Source organism: Patagioenas fasciata, chromosome 2, assembly GCF_037038585.1.
Source record: "Patagioenas fasciata isolate bPatFas1 chromosome 2, bPatFas1.hap1, whole genome shotgun sequence".
NCBI classification, from domain to species: domain Eukaryota; kingdom Metazoa; phylum Chordata; class Aves; order Columbiformes; family Columbidae; genus Patagioenas; species Patagioenas fasciata.
The window spans coordinates 78,893,179-78,916,666 of record NC_092521.1 but is presented as its reverse complement, the minus strand read 5'-3'; the positions used below and the strand labels follow the sequence as shown (position 1 = coordinate 78,916,666).

The following is a 23,488-nucleotide window of genomic DNA, read 5'->3' as shown; positions in this document are numbered from 1 at the left end:
TGTGGTAAAGATGCCTAAATTAATTTTGTTACTTCTTAAATATGATTGTCATTGGTTAGCACCAATAATCATATCTGAGCATGTATGTGTTCATTGAAACATGAAAAATGTGAATTTTAGTTGAAAAATATATCCATTACCAACTTCTTAAAATAAAGGAGCCAATTTGAACTCTAAGTGTTTAGGATTATTGTTCCTTAGAGAGCTTCTTGGTAAACTTCTTTTTAAATGATATTGGAATATATGTTAAAATTGCTATTTATTTTGTTCGTGAAGGGAAATGTCACTTGTTTATTGTAATATTATTATTCATGAGAGTTAGATTTACCCTAGATATCTAAGGCAAATTAGTGAATTGATGAATAGATTTCCAACAAAATGGGATATATTGCAGTCATAGAAGTTGAACTTGTCATCAAACCAGGAATCAGATTATTTAAAGAATAAAAGCTGCATGTTTTGAGAAACAGGGTTTTTTTCCTAGAGCACAAAATAGTGTGTATTATGAGCCTCACCAAAAGATGAAATCAAGATGTAAAGTGGTTCGATTGTTTTTAAAATCACTTGGACAATTAGGCAACCACACTCCTCAAGGGGAGCCTGTAGGTGCCTGCCCAGCTATCAGTCAATGAAACAGACTACTAACAGATTTTCTCATATGCAGAATCACATACAGAATCTTCAAAATACAGGTAACCTGAATTTGGAATGTATATGGTCTGCTGTTAAAACCATATGCTGTGGTTAAATGGGTAACAGAAAAAATATTTGAAACTGTTTGAAAAAACTTCAATTATTTCTACATAGATGCCATAAGCTTCCTCGTGGTGTAAAGCAATGGCAGGCCTTTTTTGACCTCAAGAAGACCATTGATGACTTCAGTGAATGTTGCCCATTGCTTGAGCGTATGTCAAGTAAAGCAATGATGCCTCGACACTGGAAGCAGATTACTGATCTCACTGAACACAACTTTGATGTGGAAAGTGAAACATTCAAACTGAGGAATATAATGGAAGCTCCACTATTAAGATACAAAGAGGAAATAGAGGTATTGTGTAGGAAGAGAAATGGATGCACAAAACAAAATAATCTGCTTGAATAGCATAGGAGTAATAGTAGTAAGAAAGAAAGCAGAATATTTCTAAAGAAAGAATAGGGAAATGGACTGTTGCTTCAGTTATATAATCAAATAGTGACACAAATACTTTGTGGTGTCCACTCCTCTTTTTAAATCATGCTGCTTGGCCCTGGAGCTAGTCTGTGAGGGTGCCTTGCTTTGCAACATTAAAGATATGAAAAGTAATCACTGTTTTATTCTTTTATTCCCTCCAAAGCTGGCTGTATCACGATGTGGTGTACAGCTTATTAGCTATGGTATTTGTATGTCTGTAGATTTTTCCACTTGATAAATAGATGCTCATCAGCTTTACTAGGGTTAAAAGCAGTATGTGTTAAACTTGTATACCAGTGACTTGAACCATTCATAGCTTGTTCTGACATCCTATTTATTTAAAAGGATATCTGCATAAGTGCTGTGAAGGAGAGAGACATTGAGCAGAAGTTAAAACAAGTGGTAGCTGAATGGGACAACAAAACATTTGTCTTTGCAAACTTTAAAACCCGTGGGGAACTTCTTTTAAGAGGTGACAGCATATCAGAAACAATTTCTACCATGGAGGACAGCTTGATGATTCTTGGCTCTCTTATGAGTAACAGGTAACAGGAAAAGGGTGGGAGGAGTGAAGGGGGAGATTAAAATATCAGCAAGAGGCTTTGTTTCATTGAACAAATCTATCTTACACAGAGCTGAAGGAAAATAAACAACTAGATAAAAACGAAGAGCTTGCCTGTCCTTGAACTGTTCATGGGATAGTTCTTATTGTCTGTATCCCTCCAATGAGTTCTTTTGAAAGCATGTGGATGCAGCTCAGACTTCCTGAATAATCAGCTGGCCAGTTTTTATTGATGGAAGAAAGTAGTGATGAGCACAAAGGGGAACACTGCCTGGTTGTAGCAGGCATATTGTGGCTGCTACAGGCACTGCTACTCTGCCCCCTGTGACAGGTCACTGCTTCATGCCAAAGGTGTGGAAAATCCCAGTTAAAATGAGGTTCAGTTTGTCTGGTTTCACATGCCAGGGCCTGCAGATAGAGTAAGGAACACAGAGCCTGATCAAAAGCAAGAGTTCACTTGATAAGCATCTCTGGGAGTCTTGCAGCTTTCAAGATGTTGCATCGTCCCTTTTTGAAACCACTTTACCTTAGTCTTGCTCCTATTCAGCTTCTGCACAGTTCTGGATCAGAATTGTGCAAAGAACTATACAAAGCAGCAAGCTAGAACTGATTTGGCTTATAACTGTTAACTAGCTGAATTGAGTAAAGTTTAAGTTTTTATTGACAAAGAAAGAAGCAGCAAAACTATTGCTCATCCTCACGAGTAATGTGTTGGCTTTCAAGAGACTTGTTTCCTTCTGAAATAAAGCAAGTGTCTTCTTTTTATTTTAGATACAACACACCCTTCAAGACACAGATTCAGAAATGGGTGCACTATCTTTCCAGCACAACAGATATCATTGAGAACTGGATGACTGTGCAGAACTTGTGGATTTATTTAGAAGCTGTTTTTGTTGGTGGTGACATAGCAAAGCAGCTTCCAAAGGTTTTCAGACATGCCTTTTTCAGTTTGGTTTTCTACATTTTAAGAATAAAACTCAACTGTGATGTCGCAGTCAATGCAGTAACATAAATTTTGGAGGTTTTTTGGTTCTTAACAAAACTAGTCTTGCTAAGAAATTATGTAAACAATGCCAACAGACGTATCGTGTTAGAAAGAATAATGAATTCATGTACGTTAGTTGATCTTTTTATTTCTATATTGTAAAAATGTTAACCAATATGTGTTTAATTTTTGTGCCTAGTAGCAGCCTAGCCTAGTTAGACTGGCTTAGTAGTACCTACTGCTAACCAAGTAGTACCCAGGAATCCTTATTTTGAACTTTTCTACATAGCTTTTCAAATTAAAAATTAACTCTAGTTTTTGGAAAAAAAATCTTTGATGCATGCAATTCAAACATAATGAGTTTTCTGCCTTTTTCTCTAAGAATGACTGAAAGAGAAAGTAGATATCAGGCTTGGCAGTCAAGTATAAAATAAGCTGAATTGTGTAAGAAGAAAGAGATGTGCTTTTGCAAAATGAAAAGTCATGCAATCACTAGTGAGAGGATTGCTAGCAAGGTTATTGGGTGCCACCTCTGCAAGCAAGTGCCTTTTCCCTCTTCTCTCTTCCTTATACCATCTATTCTCTTCAACATTCATCATCATGTTTCAACAGGAAGCAAAGCGTTTCTCTAACATTGATAAATCCTGGGTGAAGATCATGACCAGAGCTCATGAAACACCTAATGTTGTTCAGTGCTGCACTGGAGATGAAATCATGGGGCAGTTATTACCTCATTTACTAGAACAGCTTGAAATCTGTCAGAAATCACTCACAGGGTAAGATTACTACAAGGCCACAGTCTTGGGCAGATGGTTGTGAATTGTATAACTAGGGAAAGAATAATTGTTTAAGTACTGTCCCACAGACTTTGCAAAGATCACGTTCTTATTCTACTTGGAATTCAGTTGAACTAAGCAAACAAGTTAGCAGGATTTGATTTGTGACTAATTTGTCACTCGCTGTTTGTGAAACCAAAGCTCGTTTCAGCCTAGTATCAGTCCGGAAGGCAGTCTAGATCTGTATGTCCTACTCAGACCCTTCATGAATCTGGGAGAAATTCAGCATGAGAACCTTAAATATCAAGAAATGGACTTCATGTAAAAACATTTTATTTTGGTTTAGTTTCCTTTATTTTTACTGTTGCTTACATTGTGGCAAATAATAAAAGCTTTCTATGAAATTATTTCTGATGCTAAAAGATTAGCTTTAAAGCAGGTGCTTACCATAAAGATATGACAGATAAGAGTTGTTGTCAGTGCCCCTGCTAAAAATTGTAATGATACATTGTGAGAAATGCCACCTTTAAACAGGAAAGGATGTATAAATTAACTTAATTCACTTACCATCTAACCCCTCCCCTGCCATTTTTTCAAATTACAGGTACCTGGAGAAAAAGCGCCTCCTGTTTCCACGATTCTTCTTTGTGTCAGATCCTGCTCTCTTAGAAATTCTTGGCCAGGCATCAGACTCTCACAATATACAGGCACATCTGCTGAATGTCTTTGACAACATTAAAACTGTCAGGTTCCATGAAAAGGTATGTACTGCCCACACCTCAATATTATAATATTTCAAGCTAACAGTGAATGTTACCTGTTAAATTAGAAAGCTAACTGGGTGCATAGGGCATTCAACTGTTTTACCAAGCTCATCAACTATTTGATGCTTCATAAGCTTTCTTAATTTAAGATTTACTTTCATATCCTCATTTACATGATAGGAAAACTCTACATAAGAGAGCAAAACAAAAATTTACACCGGTGCTGAGGTTTCAGAAAAAAAAGCACCCAGGTACTGAACTGTTTTCTGTAGCTTAATATAGGCTAGCATCCTCTCAGATAAGCCTCTGATTCCCTATGGGCAGATTTGTTTCTCTAGTTTGCCTGTATTTTTACTTTTTCATTCATTTTTTGATTGTAAGAAAAAGTGTGTCTAGTCTCTTATCTGTTTCTGAGTTATCGTTAATATCCATTCAGACAAATTATTTGAAGAACAATTTTCTTACATCCTTTACAAGAAGAGATAACAACTTTTTTTTTTTTTTTTTCATTGAGTATGTATACATTTTCTTAGAAATTTAGTACCTTCCCATGCATTTGAAATTCTGTTGATTTACCATGTTCCTTAAATTTTGTGTTTCCATTACTTCATACTGTATGGCTGTAAATTTTCTTAGAATATTAACCCGCCAGTAATGGGGAAGGTTTCCTTTATTGTGACTGGAAAGTGGACGTTGTCATTGAAACGTAAGTGAAATTCAGTAATTGTCAATGTCCTGGGGTCTATCTCTTTGTTTTGTTTAAAACCTTTCTGCACACCAAAAGTAATGATTCAATTGTTTTTACATTTAACTTAACAGATTGATATAACTTATTAGTTACCTGAATAGTTTATTGAAGTGATGACAGGAAAATCAGAGTGTTATGGTAAAGATAATAATGAATCTATAAACACAAAATGTTCTTGTTTTGCTTTTATTAGATATATGATTGTATATTGTCGATTAGCTCACGGGAGGGTGAGACTGTAGAGCTGACTAGACCTGTAATGGCTGAAGGTAACGTGGAAGTTTGGCTCAATTCTCTGTTGAAGGAATCCCAGCTGTCACTGCATCATGTTATTGGCCAAGCAGCTGCACACATCCAGGAAACTGATTTTGACCTGACTGAATTTCTTTCTGCTTACCCAGCCCAGGTAATACCATTATTAAATCAATGCAAAATTGTTCACAGATCTGTAGCACATTGATTTTTTTTTCCTTGTCTTTGTATCGAAATTGCAGCCAGTGTTAGAAATGCAAAACTGACATTTAAATTGATCTTAATCACCTCAGTCATTTAAGTAAGATATCCTTTACATATCTGAAACCAAAGGAAGAAAACTTACCCTGAATCACTCGTTCAAAATAATGCTGAGTGTGATAAATTAATACAATGGAGTTAACACTATTTCTTTACAAGTTTAATACCTGATTACTGAAGGAAAAGTAGTAAAATTGTATATTTGTTTATATATTCAGGAAAACACTATATATTGCTAAAGATTTGATGACAAGGGTAGTGATGATGGAAAATTATTTTCTTAGTAGAAGCTTCTTCACTTGTGATTGGGAATGTTGTTGGAGATGGAGTAAAGAGTTTGTGAAACATTGAAAAAATATTTCAAATCAAAGCTTTGATTATTCACTGATTAGTTATTAATTATCTAGTTAAAGTATATTAATTATATAGAGTATTTTTATATATATATGCTGTAGATTATATTGAACAGTTGTATCAGCAATGCACCATAGACTATATCTACAAGACTGAAGTGTAGACTTACTATGTGTTTATGAGTGGAGTTGGGACACATAAAACAGATACAAGGGTTGAATGATGTCTATGTGGATGCATGAAGAAATACTTTTATACAAATTGTAGCAGAACCATTTCTTTAGTTTATCTTTGTCTGTGAAAGTACGTTTTAGTTGAAAGAGAAAAGATTATGAAGCATATACTTTTATGTTTCCTAAGGTTGGACTGTTGGGGATCCAAATGATTTGGACAAGAGACTCAGAAGAAGCTTTGTCTAATGCCAGGTATGACAAAAAAATTATGCAAAAGACGAACCAGCTTTTCCTGGATCTTCTAAACATGCTGATAGATATGACGACAAAAGACCTTAGTCCAGTTGAGCGAGTCAAATATGAGACGTTAATCACTATTCATGTGCATCAGAGGGACATTTTTGATGGTCTGGTAAGTACTGAAAAATTTTCAGTGAGTTATTAGGCGACTTGCACCTAAAAAAATATGAAAGGACAAGAAGAAGATATTAATAGTCCTGTGAACTCCTGCCTTTTAAGCTGACTATTTAACTTCAGGACTGTTATGATTATGTGACCTGGAGTATTATAAAAATGCTGATGTTGCTTCAATCCATGTCTTAGTTTCCCTTTAAGTAATTCAGTGTTGTGGTGTGGTTTTTCTCCCCCCGTCTGCCCCTCAAGCCATAGCAGAATTTTATAATGCTTTGTGTTGGCTCACTTACACTAGAGGCCTCTGTTGCACGATCAGTTCAGGACTTCTTTTTCCTCATACATTTTGTTGCAAGTAATTGTCCTTTCTCTGGACTTACATTGTGAGTTTCGAGGAGTAAATAGAATGAATGTGTAGTTGTAGTACAGGAGAAAGTTTGAAGTTGGTTGAATCTGCTATCTGTTCTGTTCTAGTTTTAATAACATACCTATTTATTTCTCAGGAATTTATTTATTCACTTCACGCCTCATGCTGCCACAGAATATTAAAATTAGGGAAATTCACATTTACATCTTAAACAATTGAATTTAAAAGCCAGCATACCTTTTTACTTATAGGAAGCTCTGGACCTGACTGAAATTAAGCTGAGAAAATAATTACTGAGTTTTAACCCATTGCTGATAGACAGGCACCTATCATTTCATTGTAGAACCACTGGTTCCTGTTTATAATCATCTTCTGTAAAGTGTAATTTTTTAGATACAACCTACAGGGTGTTTTTTTAATCCTGTTTTAGCATTCAGTCGATCAACTTTAAATTACTCACAGGTCTATTGAATATCTTAACTAATATGTGTACCATGACACTGTCTTGGAATACCCTTTTTCCAGTTTGCATGTGGTTTCATAAAATTCTTATGACTTTATTTTTAAGATCAAGTACATTACATGCTTCCTACTCATATGTAAAAAAATAAAATGTCAGAGATGAGTAAAAAATGACAGTTTTAATGTTAATTGAATTTAATGACTTTTGTTTGAGGCTTATAGACTGTTCATTTGTATTTAGAATTTTGACACACAGCTTGAAATTCCTTTACCTTAGTATGGGTTTCAGGGACAGCAACAACATATTAGCAATTTTTGTGATAAAAATCAAGATAGGGTCTCTGCTGTTCTTGTGTTACTAGGTGTTTTTTATGGCTTTCATTGTGACTGAAGTGCTGCCTTTGCAGTACTACTTAGATGAGATAATGTAAATGCAAACATAAATGTTAACCATGAATACTACAACTTCTTCTTTCCCTCTTCTTTTAGTGTTGCATGCATATCAAGAGCCCTACAGACTTCGAGTGGCTGAAACAATGTAGATTTTATTTTAATGAAGATTCTGATAAAATGATGATTAAGATCACTGATGTGAGTTTCACATACCAAAATGAATTCTTGGGCTGTACTGACAGGCTTGTCATAACGCCTCTTACCGACAGGTGAAAAGAACTGGTTTTATTCCTTTATTCTTCGATGCCAAACCCAGGCTTCTATAAGAGCAATTTATTCATTCCTATTGAGTGCGAAATATATCTGTGCCAAGTTTATCCTTCATGATCTTATAAAAGTCAATAATTTTACATAGGATTCGTGACTATTTTTGTTTTTGTGCCTTCCAATATGAATAACTTCTGGATTAATTTCTGCCATATACTTGTATGATCCCCACACACATGGTGTTTCAGACTCTGTTTCTCATATATGTGAGTTTTGTATACCTGAGCAACAGGTACATCCAGATACAATATGCAGAGAGAGATATAGGTCAAAAAAAAGTGTTTACAGGCAAGCTAATGAAAACATCTAAGGAAGAATAGACAGGAAAACCAATTTTATTCAGCTGCAAGAGATTGGAGATCTTTGATCTAGACAGATATTGAAGGAATTGCAGTCCTGTTACCAGAGAGGTCTACCTACCTAAGTGGAATAGCATGAAGAATGCTTTGTAAGCTGTCATTGTCAAAATAAGGACATTTTTCAAAAAGCTTTTTATTCCATACAGCAAATTCTAGAGCTTCTCTTTAGATATGATTGTTAGCTGGTGTTTTACTGCATTACACGTAGAAGTTTTATTTATGAAAATGTGATGCACTGTATGATCAAATTTTAAGGCTGGATGAGAAAGTAAAGTTTAGCTAAATTTCATTATTGTGCTCCACAGTATAATGTAGCTCAGAACTACTTCATTTAAAGTAATTCAGGAACTAGGCTAACCAAATTAGGCAGTATATCTGTATGTGCATTCTTCCCTTCTCCTGAACTTTCAGATTGTTGATTATTGAGGATTATCTTTTGTTCCACTTTATGTATGAGGAGACAAACCTGAATATTACCTGCATCAGAGGCTGAGTGAACGGTTTTCCTTCTTATTGATATAAATGATAATTAGATGCATGTCATTTCAGCAGTTTCCTTGTCTTCTTAAATCTGACCTTCGTCATGTAACACAGTTAATTAAGTTCCTCTGTCACTATACAGAAAACTATGTGCTGCAGCCCATTAAATGATGATATCCTTTTGCCTTTTAGATGCTACATCACTTTGGCTCAAGCTTTAGGCATGAACATGGGTGGAGCACCTGTGGGTCCTGCAGGAACTGGAAAAACTGAAACCATCAAAGACATGGGACGGTGCCTTGGAAAATATGTAGTGGTCTTCAACTGTTCAGACCAGATGGATTTCCGAGGACTTGGGAGGATCTTCAAAGGTAAGATGTGGACCAAATGTAAGATGTTTGCCAAAAAGATAAACCATATACTGAAGTGCATTAAACACAGTATAACTAAGCGGTCAAAAAAAGTGATTGTCCCACTGTACTTGGCATTGAAGTGGCCTCACCTCAGGTACTGTGTATAGTTTTGGGGTAACAATATAAGAAGCATGTAAAAAAATTAGAATGTGTCCAAAGGAGCAAAAAAGATGGTGAAGAACTAGAGGGCATGACTTATGAGGAATGGCTGGGTATACTAGGTTTGTTCAGCTTGGAGAAAAGTCATGCCTTCTTTGCTGTCTACAACTTTCACATGAGGAGAGGAGAGGGAGGTGCTGATCTCTTTTCTTTGGTGTCTAGTGACAGGACATGAAGGAATGACTTAAAGCCACATCTAGGGGAGTTCAGATAGGATGTTAAGAAAATGTTCTTCACTGAGAGCATAGTCATGCACTGGAATAAGCTCCTCAAGGAAGCAGTCAGGACTGCAAGCCTGTTGTTGATCAAATAGTGCTTGGACAACACTCAGGTTTAACTCTTAGGTAGCCCTATGTGGAGTCAAGAGTTGGACATGATGATTCTCATGAGTCCTTTACAAATCAGGATATTCTGTGATTATATGATTTTATGGACCATGTGAAAGTTACAAATGCTGAGGAAACATCTTTAAAAAACAAGGTCAATACATAATTAGCATGTTTTTTGCAGCCTTTTAATAAATGCAAGTAATTAATATCTTCTTATGAATGTAAGATATGTCTGCAACGCTGCCTCCAAGAAATAGAAATGTCTGAAGCATAAGACAGTTTATGAAAGGATAAAGACAATTAAAGTAATCAAAGATGACTGTCAGTAGAGAAAGAAAAAGCTGTGAAATTTATTGCTGAACTGGTGGAAAGTCTTGGATTCTGTATTCAGTATTTAATCTTGTTCAAATGTCGAACTTATTAGTTTAAGGAAGTGCATGAGCAGCACTATATATGTTAAAAACAATTGGCAAAGCTCCCTGCAGTTAGACACCTGAAATTGTTATCCGTCAGTCATGGCAGATGCCGAATTAGAGATCAAGTGGGGGTCTTTGACTATTACATTGTTGCAAGTGACTGTGATGATTTTTTTTGTTTGTTTATTTTCCCAAAAATATCTGAGGAACAATGCAGTTCTGGCACAGACTGGCCCCTAAATTATTTCCAGGTGAAAGCAACTTCATTGTTCATTTTAATCTGTGCAATAAGCTATTGACAACCCATCATATTTTCATAGACCTATTGCAGGGATTTTTTTTTGTGAGGGTAGGGAGGAATAGGAGAACATTCAAGATACTGAGAGAAGGAGCAGAAATTGAAGGATTTCCTAGACAAGTTTGAGGATTTCAGGAACTTTGTGAATTCTTCCTTGAAAAAGAAACTCTTCTCCTTGTCCCTCTTCCAACCCTCAAAAATTTTTTTTTTTTTTTCTTTTCCTGAGGTGGATTAACCTGAATTTTGGCTTATGAATTGCAGCAAAAAAAAGATTAACAGCATAACGATCAGATGCTTAGTTGCTTTTCTCTTTAAAGGTCTCGCTCAGTCTGGCTCCTGGGGTTGCTTTGATGAATTCAATCGTATTGATTTACCAGTCCTATCAGTAGCTGCACAGCAAATTGCGATTGTGTTAACATGTAAGAAAGAACATAAAAAAAGCTTTATTTTTACTGATGGCGATAATGTGGAAATGAACCCAGAATTTGGCATATTTCTTACTATGGTAGGTATTCCTTAAGTTACTAATATACCAGTGATGATTGTACAATAATTGCTTCTAACCTGGTGTGTTAAATGTACTTGCTAACTCTTATGTTTCTCTGCTGTTTATAATTCACTGAGAATTTGAGAACATTGAGCATTACTACAAAGACAGTTTACAGGGTCTTGTTTCAAAGACATCAGGCATATGCAATTATCAAGCACAGCCAACGTTGTAAAAACAAGTTATCTCAATGTCAGATTACTTCTGCATGCTACATTCTGGTTCCCAAAGTTTGCTTTTCGCCACAACTATAGATGATGAGAGAGAGATATAGGTAGAAATGGCCAGTAAAAACAAGACCTATGAGACAAATACAGATTGAAATGTTTATGTGGAACATTTTTGATACATCATGGATGTAAGAGAGGCTAAAATGCTGTAGAGCTATGGTGGTAAATCTGCATGGCAATTCATTTTTACATGTGATTTAAAGCCAAAGCCCTTTTTTTTGTCTAACCAGATTCCATGTTCCTTTGCTGATTCTTCTGTTTGTGCAAGGTACACTCAACTTCAAAACCTGTTTTTCTCTCCAGAATCCAGGATATGCTGGACGGCAAGAACTTCCTGAGAACTTGAAGATCAACTTCCGTTCAGTTGCTATGATGGTTCCTGATCGTCAAATCATAATTCGTGTCAAACTGGCTAGTTGTGGTTTCATTGCTAATGTTGTATTGGCAAGGAAATTCTTTACGCTGTACAAGTTGTGTGAAGAACAACTATCAAAGCAGGTGATTACTTTCATATGAGGAAAAATTATCTTAGGGAAAAACTATATAAGATATCACAAATTATTAACATCTATGTGAAGAAAATAGAAAAGTTTAGGTTCTTTAGGTAAGCTAAATGACACCTGCGGTGTAGTAGTGCAACCCGCTGCTCACCTGCAGGGTTAACTCTTGCTACTGGTTATCTGTGCAAGAATGGAACAGTCATTCAGAACACTGTTATTAAGATTTAGCTTTTATGAATGGTGATGATTGAGACAAACGAAAGGCTTATATATTAGTTGGTCTAATAGAGTGGCTTGAAAGGCATTTTGTTTGTGCTGCCTGTGCTGTTTAGATGTTTCTCAGTTAAAGTCCACGGAGAATTCAAAATAATATGGGTGTTTTATTTCTTAATAGTCCTTGGGAACCTTATTTTGATTCAAAGACTTGTGATTACATTTATTTTTCCTTTCACACCTTACAGCTTAGTAAATGGTAACAGAGGTGAGGAATGAAGTCACCCACAGTCACACAGCCAAATACTAGTTGTTGGATGTTACGAGGCATTTGTGCCACATGTATCACTTCTCATACATATCCATATCTTAAATAATAAATAAGAAATTGTTTAATCCCTGTTAACTAGGGGAAAAATTTCCCAAACTTTACATATCTTCTAGGTGCATTATGATTTTGGCTTGCGGAATATATTGTCGGTGCTACGTACATTAGGAGCAGCAAAAAGAGCAAATCCCACGGATACTGAATCTACTATTGTCATGCGTGTGCTGAGAGACATGAACTTGTCTAAACTAGTAAGTTCTGAGTGCCTTTTAAATTAATTTAACTGCATTTTTTAGCTACATTGGTTTTTTGAAATACAATTTAAATCTGTTAAGGTGATCACTAGAAGATTGGATGTGGCATTTATGCAGAAACGAGCTTGGAAATGTTCAGTTTTCTGGATGACCTGGGTTACTAGTTTTGACTGGGATAAAGTTAATTTTCTTCTAGTACCTTGTATGGGGCTGCGGAGGGAAAGAGTGAAGGGCTGTATGGGGCTTGGCTCCCTATCTAGGTTTAAACAACAACTTGAATTGTTCAGCAAGTTTTTACATTTTTCTCCTGCTACCTGTAGAAATAAGTGACCAAATAGAAGGCTATAAAGTAACCTCTGTAGAACCTCTGACCTAAAATATTTTGTCTCTTTTGAAAAAATCTGTTCTTTTGTAGTAATGAGAACCATCTCATCTGCCTTAAATAGCTAACAAAACCTTTCTGTTGCTGTGGTGCTTCATTTGCTTTATTTTCCTTTTTTACACCTTAGACACATAATTTACTACTTGTAGAAGTGTTGTTGCTAAAATCTACTTTAATCAATTCAGTCTGTATGCTAGCAGTTTACTTTCAATAACTTTTGATTATTGGAAGCATTACATAATCTCCTTCTGCTATGTCCTGCTAGTGTGTTTAGCATCTAGAGGGTTACCACAGGTGGTTCCTTATGTTTTCCAGTATTTCTTTAGCTCTGCAAGTGTTAGAGATTGTTTTGTAAAATGCTAGAATAAATAAAATAGGTTTTAATCTGTGTTTTTTTCCTCCCTGATTTTCACTAGATTGATGAAGATGAACCCTTGTTCCTGAGTCTAATTGAAGATCTGTTTCCAGATATCCAACTTGATAAAGTAGCCTATCCTGAACTGGAAGCTGCCATTGACAAACAGGTAAAGTTTTCTTGGTCTGTGCTGCTGTGGCATAACTATCATAATGTGACATCTAAGAAAATTATTAGTATTGGATCTACCCATGTGGTAATAGTGTTTTACAATTTAGAGGCTGAGTAAACTTTTCTATAAATCTTTACCATTGGCATATTACTACTAACCTTATTCTTAAGGATGTCGCTGAATTGTGATTGTGCTATCCAGTGGTTTTTTTGTGAGTCATTTGTGGTGACCAGTTTGAAAAATGCACTTGCCTTATGTGACCCAGGATTTAATATCTGTATCAAGTCTGACAATAGGAACATGAGCATGAGAAAAAATTTACCTAAGATGACATTTCTGCTATTTCTTCTCCCAGTAGATCTTTTGGAACATTTCGATAGGGCCAACTTAAGAACACCAGCGGAATATAGAAGGCTAATGAAATATATGTACTTAAATGATCACCTCTATTAAACTTACCTCCAGGATTTTCATAATTCCTCAGATAATTATCTAATAGATAAACAGAGACATTAAAAAAAAAAATCAAAAACCCCATAAAAACAAAATCCCTCAAATGAAAAAAATGAAGATCGGAAGTACATTCCTGAAGAATTTGAGTTACATGTCTTTTCATTTACTTATATTTAATATGATTAGATACAAGTAGAGAGTTCTGATTCTGGTTTTCCAAACAAGGAAGAGTTAAATTGTCAGCTAATGTTTATACAACTGTTTTGCTTACTGTAGTTTATACAGTTGACTCTGAAAAAGGACTCACAAATTAAGCTTTTGTTAGACAAAACTATGAAGAACTTGAATCTCATGCTTTAAGTAATCATTTCCTAATAAATTAAAAAGTGGTCTTAATACCACGTTCTTTGTAGCCCTTTTGTTGGTGATCTTTGAAGCCAGATATAGAAAATGTCAACCCTTTTAACAGCAAACCAGTATCACTTGCTTGTAAGTAGGATGTAATGTCAGCCCACGCTGAAGCAGTGTTGGAAATGTGAAGAGCTTTAGTCAAAGTAATTATCTTATGTAAAACAAAATCTATCAAAAGTTCAGATCTAGGAATCTCATGGTGCCTTTTTAGGCCTATGACAGTGTTTGGAAATTTTGTTAGCTTATTTTGACATATTTTTGTCATATTGCTAAAACTGAAAATCTGGAGAAACCAGAAATTGTAGGCCATCTTGTTTCTCTTGAAAGTAAATCAAAGTTCTGTTGAGTGGAGCTCCTTAGTGTGTTTTCAGAGCTATAATGACTGAGTACAATGAAAACAGCTAGGTTAGGACAGAATCCAGTTCAAGAAGAATATTTTTATTAGTGAAGGGAGGCGGGAGTTGTTGGGAAAAAAATAATGATGAAGAAATATTTGTTATGTTTTTCTATGCTTATATCTTCGGGTGGGTTGACCCCAGCTGGCAGATATGCCAGCATCCAGACAGTTGCTCACTTTCTCCCAGTGGGTTGAGGGAGAGATTCAGAATTGAAAAAGAGAGGAAAAAAGCTCATGGGTCTAGATCAAGGCAGTTTAATGAAGAAAGAAAGAAAAAGAAACAAGCGATGCAAAAGCAATTGCTCACCACCAACAGACTGATGCTCAGGTGGTTCCTGAGCAATGGAGACTCTGGAGAATCTTTCCACAGTTTTATTGCTGAACATGATGTTATCACTGCAGGGGAGCTGGACTAGATGACCTTTAAAGATTCCTTTCCAACTCAAACTATTCTATGGTATGGAGTATCTCTTCGGTCAGTCAGAGCCAACTGTCCCAGCTGTGTTCCCTCCCAAACTCTTGCCCACCCCTAGCCTACTTGCTGATGAGGTAGTGTAAAAAACCAGAAAGCCTTGATGTGTGCTAGCACAGTTCAGCAATAGCCAAAACACTGGTGTGTTTTCAATGCTATTTTGATCGCAGACCTAAAACATGGCACCATATAGGCTACTATGGAGAAAATTAAATCCACCCTAACCAGACCCAGTGCCTATGTACAACTGTTAACAGAGGATCTTTTGAGAACATGTCAAGTCTGCTTGTGAACATACTCCTTTATTGATAGGGCAATATCTAGCCTACAAGATTATTATAGAATCCATGAGTGTCAGAGATTGCTAAGAAAAGATACGTCTCCACTGATGATGTTGGATCAGAGTGAAGAAATAGCTAACATGACCATCTTGGTTTATGTAAAGGAAGAAATAATTTCAGATACGTTATGTCAGTGCATCAGTAGATTTTGGATATATTACTGTATATATATGGACACTGGAAACAAGTCAGAAGGCTATATTCTATACTGGAAAGAAAGGCATCTTGACTGGTTTGGTGTCAACTGCAAGAGTTGTTAAAATGTAAATTATAACAGAATCTTATTGTGTATCCAGGAAAATGGTGCATCTGATGTCTTCATTATGCTTTGCAAACTTCATTGCTTTGGCAGTGGCAGCTCATGGCAATGAGGAGTCAGTGGCAGCATATACTTCATGGTTGCTGTTGATTAATTCATCTTGTGCTGCCTTCTGTTCTTGGCTTCCTTGCACAGTGAGAAAAGTTGAACTGACATAGGCTTCAATATGCAAGTAATATAGGAAGTGGTAGTGCCAGTTCCATGATTTTTAACTGAACATGTGACAGTAATCATAGAAGCAAAGTTTTTTCAGTAAAAGTTTTCTGAGATTTTTTTGTGGAACATGATTTTTAAAACAGAAATTATACTTGAGTTAAAATATAATTGTTATTTTGAGAGCTTCACTTTTATAACATGATCTTCAGGTTTGGGGTGGTTTTTTTTTTTTTTTTTTTTTTTTTTTTTACAGTCAGAAACATATAGTGTCTTATGAATCCTTAGGAAATAGTTCTAGTTTTTTCTGCTGGCTAAAGGCTTTCTTGTTCACTTCCAGCTGAGTCACTTTCACAAGCAACAGCACTACCATGATAGTAAGATAACTTCTTTAAGCTTGGAACTAGTGAAAAGTAGTAAACAAGCATGTGATATTTGATTGTAAACCATAATTTCTTTTCTTGGAATGATGCTGTTAAGAAGTTACTCAAAGGTCTGTCTGTAAACTGAGAAATATTTAACAAAATGTTTTACTGAAAAAATTTGGGCATTTAGAAACACGAATCATCATCATAATCAAAAGGCAAATGTTCTGAGAGGTAAGTGAAAATGCTATGTGGCTATTAAAGACATTGGTAGGAAGTACGTTTCTAAAATTCTTGACTTTTCCTTAAGATGACATTTCAACCCTAAGAAGAGCTAAAAAGGAAAAAAAAGAGATGGTCTATCTTCTTTTATTTTTCTTTTGTGCACTAAACCAGCACTAATTTGGTTGTCTTTGATTTTCTTTCACTATCTATAGGTGGAGGAAGCTGGACTTGTTTGTCACCCTCCTTGGAAACTGAAAGTTATCCAACTTTTCGAAACCCAGAGAGTAAGGCATGGACTAATGACGCTAGGACCTAGTGGTGCAGGAAAAACTGCTTGCATCCATACTTTAATGAAAGCCATGACAGGTATGTGAGCATTTGTATTGTAAACTGTTTTTAAATTGCTATATTGTAAACTTTAAACCATATTGCTTCACAGAAATCCTCAACTACTTAACTGTGAGAAAATATCACTGAAAGAATCAGTTTCTGGGTTGTAATACTAACTATTATAGTAATACCATTTAAGAACTTGAAAATGTTTAACATTCAAAGTCATATAATATGTATTATGTTTTCCATATTATGTTACTTAGAAGTTCTTATTCTAGAAACATTGAGAAAGAGAGAAAGAGGTGCACTGTCTGGGTAGGCAGCTAAAACAAGTGATTAAAGCATCTCCCAAATTTGGCTGAGGTAATGCTGAAATCTTCTCCTAATCATAGAATCATAGAATAGTTTGAGACAGAAGGGACCTTCAAAGCTCATCTAGTCTAACCCCCTGCAATGAGCAGGGACATCTTCAACTCGATCAGGTTGCTCAGATCCCCATCCAGCCTGGCCTTGAATGTCTTCATGGATGGGGCATCTACCACCTCTCTGAGCAACCTGGGCCAGTGTTTTATCACCCGCATTGTAAAACATTTCTTCCTCATGTCCAGCCTGAATCTCTCCCCTCTAGTTTAAAACCGTTGCACCTTGTCTTATCGTAACATGCCCTGTTAAAAAGTCTGTCCCCATTTTTCTTATAGGCCCCTTTCAAGTACTGAAAGGCTGCCACGATGTCTCCCTGGAGTCTTCTCCAGGCTGAACCACCCCAACTCTCCCAGCCTGAATCACAAGTATTTAGTACTTTTTGAATACAATTCAAGTGACAGCGTGTTTATCTGCAGTATAAAATAACTACTTTTATCATTTATTTCTGCTAGGAGATAGCTCCTGTTTTAGGCAATGACAAAGTCTTCAAGTGTATTCATTTTATGTCCTGACTGGACACTTGAGAAGTGTGTGTTTTTGTTCTCTGTATTTCTAACATAATTATTAGGTGAAGAACTTCTGTTTGATTTTATTAAACTAAAAACTCATAGCTGGGGGAGAAAAAACTTTTCTTTTGAGGTAAGATTGTATTACCTCATTTCATAGGCTTCAGCAGGCTGCTTGTACAATCTTACAGAAATTGATAGTGGTTTAGCCAGTCTCTCATCCACGCACTACCTTAGCGTGCTTAAGCAACACTCTAAGCTCTACATTGCAGTATAAATGACTGTTCCGTTTAGGATAAATAGCAGAAGGAATGGATAGTTGCATTATGCTGTTTTCCCATGTTTCTGTAGTACTGGGATGTGAACCATTACCAAGATAGAGCTGCCACAATACTTTTTTCAAGCTGATCTTTTGGCATAACCTCATGAAATGTAAAAATACATGATTTGCCAGGCTTCTATCTGACATGATAGTGAACTCTGACCATAATTAAGATTTTCAGATAAGCCATTTTTTTTAGCTCTTTCTTTTTTAGCTCTTTCTTTTTTAGCTCTTTCTATTAATGGTTCCTGTTTAAGTTTTAATATTGAGTTTTCTAAAGGTGTCTGGCATAGGAATTTTTAAGTTGTTAATGAGGAAAATATAAAGATTATATGATCATGGTATGGCTTGATAGAATTTATCTGCCTAAGGAACTTCACAGGGATATGCCAATGTCATATACTTTTTTTTATTCCAAGATGTATACAAGTGCACAACAGGGGAAAACAAAAAAACAATGAATCGTGTGGAGCACCTGCCCGGTATTTAGCCATTGAATTTAAAAAATGTACGTTCAAGTCAAAGGCTTTAAAGCTCTGTTGTTTGATAAGCCTTCAAAATATTAAACTAACGTTTAATAAATTTCATCTTGCTCCTCTTCTGTTCCTGATGGATCTATGAAATGTGAATTGTACTTTCAAAAGTTTCAGAACTTCTACTTTAAATTTTGATGGCTCCAATTAACAAATATTGATGTATAGCAAGAAATAAGTTTTCCAAGTAATTATACAACTTCCTGTAATTCTGAATGCACATGAAACCATACATTTGGATGTAATGAATTCGAATTTGTCAAAGTTCTCTGACTATTAAAAAGCAATACCAAAACTAACTGATGATCTGCTTTCATAGATTGTGGACAGCCGCATCGTGAAATGAGAATGAATCCTAAAGCCATAACTGCTTCACAAATGTTTGGTCGTCTCGATGTGGCAACAAATGATTGGACAGATGGCATATTTTCAACACTCTGGAGGAAAACTTTAAGAGCCAAGAAAGGTATGATGAAAAACAATTCTCTTTCACAAAAAATAAGCTGTATGACACATCTTTAAAAAATATTAGCAGACTTTTTTTTTTTTTTAAACTTACACGGAAGCATTGGAATATTGCTGCAAGAACTTCTGTCCATTGTATAGTCTCTGCTCTAAACTCTTTGTATTCAAACTGTGTAGTGTAGCAAACACCATTTAACTGAATGTGCTGATCCCTCTCTTTCAAATTATAGGCCTTGTATGGAAGAAAAGTGGAAGGTAAGAGTCCATTCCCTAGCACTGGAATACTCTCAAAAATTTTGATGCTGTCAAGATTTCTACCTGGTCTCCAGCTGCCACATGACAAGGGTGTGAATGTCCTCTGTGTCATACCTGCTAGCCCTGCACACACCATAGTCCATCTCAAATGGCACTAGACAGTTCTGTTTAGACAATCAGTTTCTGCCTAAAATAATGCTGGGATATATTCTTAGACTGCTATTTTAAGTAAAAAGAGAGGCCTTGATGGTTTGATACTAGACAGGTTCTTCCTTGTTTTCTCTGAATATTAGTATTTGACCTTATCATTAGGCCTTAAGGACTAAAGGAAAAAACAAGAACAACAACAAAAACACAAGCAAAACCAAAAAAACCAACTACCAAAATACAAAATCCAAACATTTGTTGCATTGTCAATTTTCAAACAAAAATTCCTAGTCTTTAAGGACACAGATACTTTTAAAACAGAAAATACTTTTGGATTTTATTTTGTTGGTTTTGTTTCAAATCTAGAAATGTAGCACCCCTGAGAATGCAGCATAGCATTAACTGTTCGTTTTTCTTTTTCCCCTCAACATGAAATATAAATTATCACACTCCCACGACTTCTTCAGATTCACTGTTTGCAACACTTCTGTAACGTCTCTTTATGAAACAAACTCCAGGCCATCTCATGCTGTAGCTACGAAAAGTCTCTAAAGACTAGACTCTCTCCCTCAGAGGTGAGAGAGTTTCTCGTCCAGAAACTACTTGGTTCATATGTACCAACGTATCAAACCACCTAGGCCTAGATAATAGGGACTCACTCTGAAGGCAGATGAGTGTGACCATCTCTGATTGAAGATCTATCTGGCAATGCACAGCAGGGCTGGCTGCTTCCTAAGTGATGAGGAGTTGAAATAAATCAAATTTATTGTTGTGTTTAAGACTGGATCCATAAAGCTGTTTGAGGCTATTTCAAACCTATAACTTGCGTTGATGACACCTTATATACTGAGCAATGGATAATTTTCATCAATAGTTGATGAAATTAAGTACTTATTTGAAACTGACTGATGGAAAAGGTAGTTGTAGTAAAAGCTGAGATTCTATCTGTCTGCACGAATTCAGAATTAGTTTTAAAAATTATTTGCAGAGAGAAGAAAATGGTCCTTGAAAGAAACTGAAACTTCTTCCTGTTATTTCGGACTATAGGTGACCACATCTGGATAGTTCTTGATGGTCCAGTTGATGCTATTTGGATTGAGAACCTTAATTCTGTCCTAGATGATAACAAAACTTTAACGCTAGCAAATGGAGATCGGATACCCATGGCACCAAATTGCAAAATAGTCTTTGAACCTCATAATATTGATAATGCTTCTCCAGCAACAGTTTCAAGGAATGGGATGGTATTCATGAGCTCATCAGTTCTCAGCTGGAGCCCTATCCTTGAGGTACAAGAGTAAAATGATTATTTACATATTGAAAGTTTTACTGGTTGTTTTTCAACAGTGTTGTTGCTTTAGGACCTAATTTTGTGGCTTTTGCTATGAAATAGCTTTTACACTGTGTAAACTCCTAAGTCAGTATTTAATACAGCAATGTTTATGTGAGTTTATGCAGGAGTGAATAATGTAATTTTTTCAGGAACGTAGTCAATATAATACATGTGTAAAACCACGGATATTTCACTTTGGGACAAATTTGTAATTCAAGTTATTTTATACAATTGAAAAGTATTTTGGTTGACAGAATAACAACTACATGGCAGGCCCTAGTACAGCTTGAGACCAAGGAAGGAAAAACAGTAAACAGGTTGATTCAGGAATCTGAAAATCCTCAAGAAAATATAAGTTATCTTGATATTTCTTAAAATTATTTGCATTTGGGATTTAGATCAGAAATAAAGTCAATGTAGCATCAATGAATGTAATTTGTGAATTTATTTTCTTACCTGGTTAAGTTGTGAACATTCCTAAAAGCAAAATGTGTGAAGAACACATATAGTAATATAGTAACTGATACATTCAGAGACTCAAACATAGTGTGTGTATATATATATATATATATATATATATTTATGTGGCAAATATCATGGTAAAGATGAAATATAAAAGTTCCGAAGAAGCTATCTGATGTTCCATAGGAATACCTTTCAGGAAAACTTACAGCATTTAGCTGCAGATTTCTTCTCTTTTGAGTAAACAATGTAGACAACAGCAGTAAAAAATGAGTTGGTTTCTGATTTTATTTTATTTTATTTTATTTTTTTTTATTCTTAAACCCTGTATGGCCTTAGAAATTTATCAGTAAAGTTAGCTTCTCAGGATTAACACTTTTTAAAAATTTAAGTCAGTCTTATTGAGGATATTTTGTCCACATTATCTTGCTTTGATGAAACATAGACTGTCTCATGAGTATGAAAAAATTAAAACTTATTTGTTGCTAGGACACTGATTTCTGTGATCATAGAAAGAATTACTTTATTGCCTTATCCTGAAAACCAGGCTAATATATTTTTGTATCATCCCAAATTAAATTTCTTTTATATGGCCTTTAAACTTTAATTTAAAGCTAAGAATAATTTAGTCTTCCTGTTTAGGAAATTAGAACATCATGCAGGCCCTTGTAAGCATAATTATCCCCCTGTTTGCAGACTCAAAAGATCAAAACTTTATTGGTTACTATGAGCTGACAGATTGAATTTTACTTTACTTCTTTCTAGAAAATATCGTATTAACAAGCTGTTTTTTTTTTTTAAATTTCTAAAATGAATGTTTAACATTCTCATTCACTCATTTCATTTTCCAAATCAAATAGAATATCTGTGTAAAATAGAACTAATGGTCATGTAGACAGTGTTGCTTAACTAGTCAGATGGAAATACAGTTAGCTTTGTATTAACTTTCAGATATTAGTAGATGAGGAAGCCTTTTGTAATTATTACTCTCTCAGATTGCTGTTTTTTTAGCTTATAAAGCTTCTCATGCTTGTAAGTCTTACGTAGCCAGACTCCTTGTCCATAAATCCTTGATTTGTCTGGCAATGGAGAAAAAACTGACATGCCACAGGACATGGTCTGTGACACTGCTTAGAACAAGTGTCCTTAGTGTAGTAGAGGTTCCAGCTCAGACAGAAACCATGAGACAGCACACTGCTGTTCAAGCTCTGAGTGCCCAGCAGTGCAGTGCCATCTCTTTGCAGAGATGCTGCAGGCTCAAGATCCCCAGCCCTGTAATGTAAAGGAGAGCAAGTGAGAGACTGCATTCAAAGCTTTGGCGAACAGAAACTATCAAGATGAGGAAGGCTGTAAAGTTATGATTTGTGGTAAGAGAAGCGAGGTTTCTTTGCACCTGCAGATCTGAAATGGCAGATCATGAATAATGCCCCGAAAAACATTGAGGAGCAACAAGATCCACTAGAGAAGGCATCAGAACCTCGCTTAACCTTAGCTGTGTTGGTTTGACTGAAAACGCGTTAATTTTCTTCATGCACTAGTAGTGTATTACTATTTTGTTATTTTATTAAACTCAGTTTATCTCAGTCCAGGTTTCTCCCTTCCCTTTTGATTCTCTCCCCTACTTGAGGGGTAGGGGGATGGAGTGAGTGAACGGCTCTCGTGGCTATATTGCTAGCTTGGGTTAAACCACAACACCAATTAAGATGAAAAAGTAATGTGATTGTAATCAGAAACTCTCTCCTGTGCTGGAGGCATCCCTGTGCTGTGACTTGTTGCCTGTGGAGTATTCCTGCTTGTAAAGGACTAAGGGCTGCTGCAGAGGGTTGTTACCATATTTCTCTAGTAGTGCCTAGAGAGCCCTTTCCCTTTTTGAATGACATTAAATCATATGAAGCTGATGGTTCAATCACTGCTACTTAGCAACCCTTGAGAATCAGCACCAATTAATTTGATAGGTTTCTTTGCCAAGTCCAAAATGTGTGCATTCTTATAAGAAAAATAAAAGTTTAATAAGCTTTCTAAAAATTTGGCTGTTTATTGAAGTTTTACTGGTGCAAATACATACAGTCAATAGAAGTGCCTTTTGTATGTTATTGCAATGTTATATATTATATATAATTTTTTTTTTTTTT

The 23,488-nt window shown here is 35.6% G+C and overlaps 1 protein-coding gene across 5 annotated transcripts in view; it reads left to right on the top strand.

Annotated features, from left to right (window-relative positions):
- The window catches only part of DNAH5 (dynein axonemal heavy chain 5), a 147,017-nt gene that overhangs the window by 68,699 nt on the left and 54,830 nt on the right, over positions 1-23,488 (top strand). For all 5 annotated transcript variants that reach the window (XM_071804482.1, XM_071804481.1, XM_071804480.1 and 2 more), the window contains 16 exons: positions 808-1,048; positions 1,517-1,716; positions 2,505-2,658; positions 3,331-3,494; positions 4,099-4,255; positions 5,200-5,412; positions 6,234-6,458; positions 7,776-7,948; positions 9,038-9,216; positions 10,778-10,965; positions 11,541-11,735; positions 12,395-12,529; positions 13,331-13,438; positions 16,790-16,943; positions 19,014-19,160; positions 20,609-20,850. In XM_071804482.1, coding sequence (XP_071660583.1) covers positions 808-1,048; positions 1,517-1,716; positions 2,505-2,658; positions 3,331-3,494; positions 4,099-4,255; positions 5,200-5,412; positions 6,234-6,458; positions 7,776-7,948; positions 9,038-9,216; positions 10,778-10,965; positions 11,541-11,735; positions 12,395-12,529; positions 13,331-13,438; positions 16,790-16,943; positions 19,014-19,160; positions 20,609-20,850 — 2,875 coding nt within the window. The remainder of the gene's footprint in view (positions 1-807; positions 1,049-1,516; positions 1,717-2,504; positions 2,659-3,330; positions 3,495-4,098; positions 4,256-5,199; positions 5,413-6,233; positions 6,459-7,775; positions 7,949-9,037; positions 9,217-10,777; positions 10,966-11,540; positions 11,736-12,394; positions 12,530-13,330; positions 13,439-16,789; positions 16,944-19,013; positions 19,161-20,608; positions 20,851-23,488) is intronic.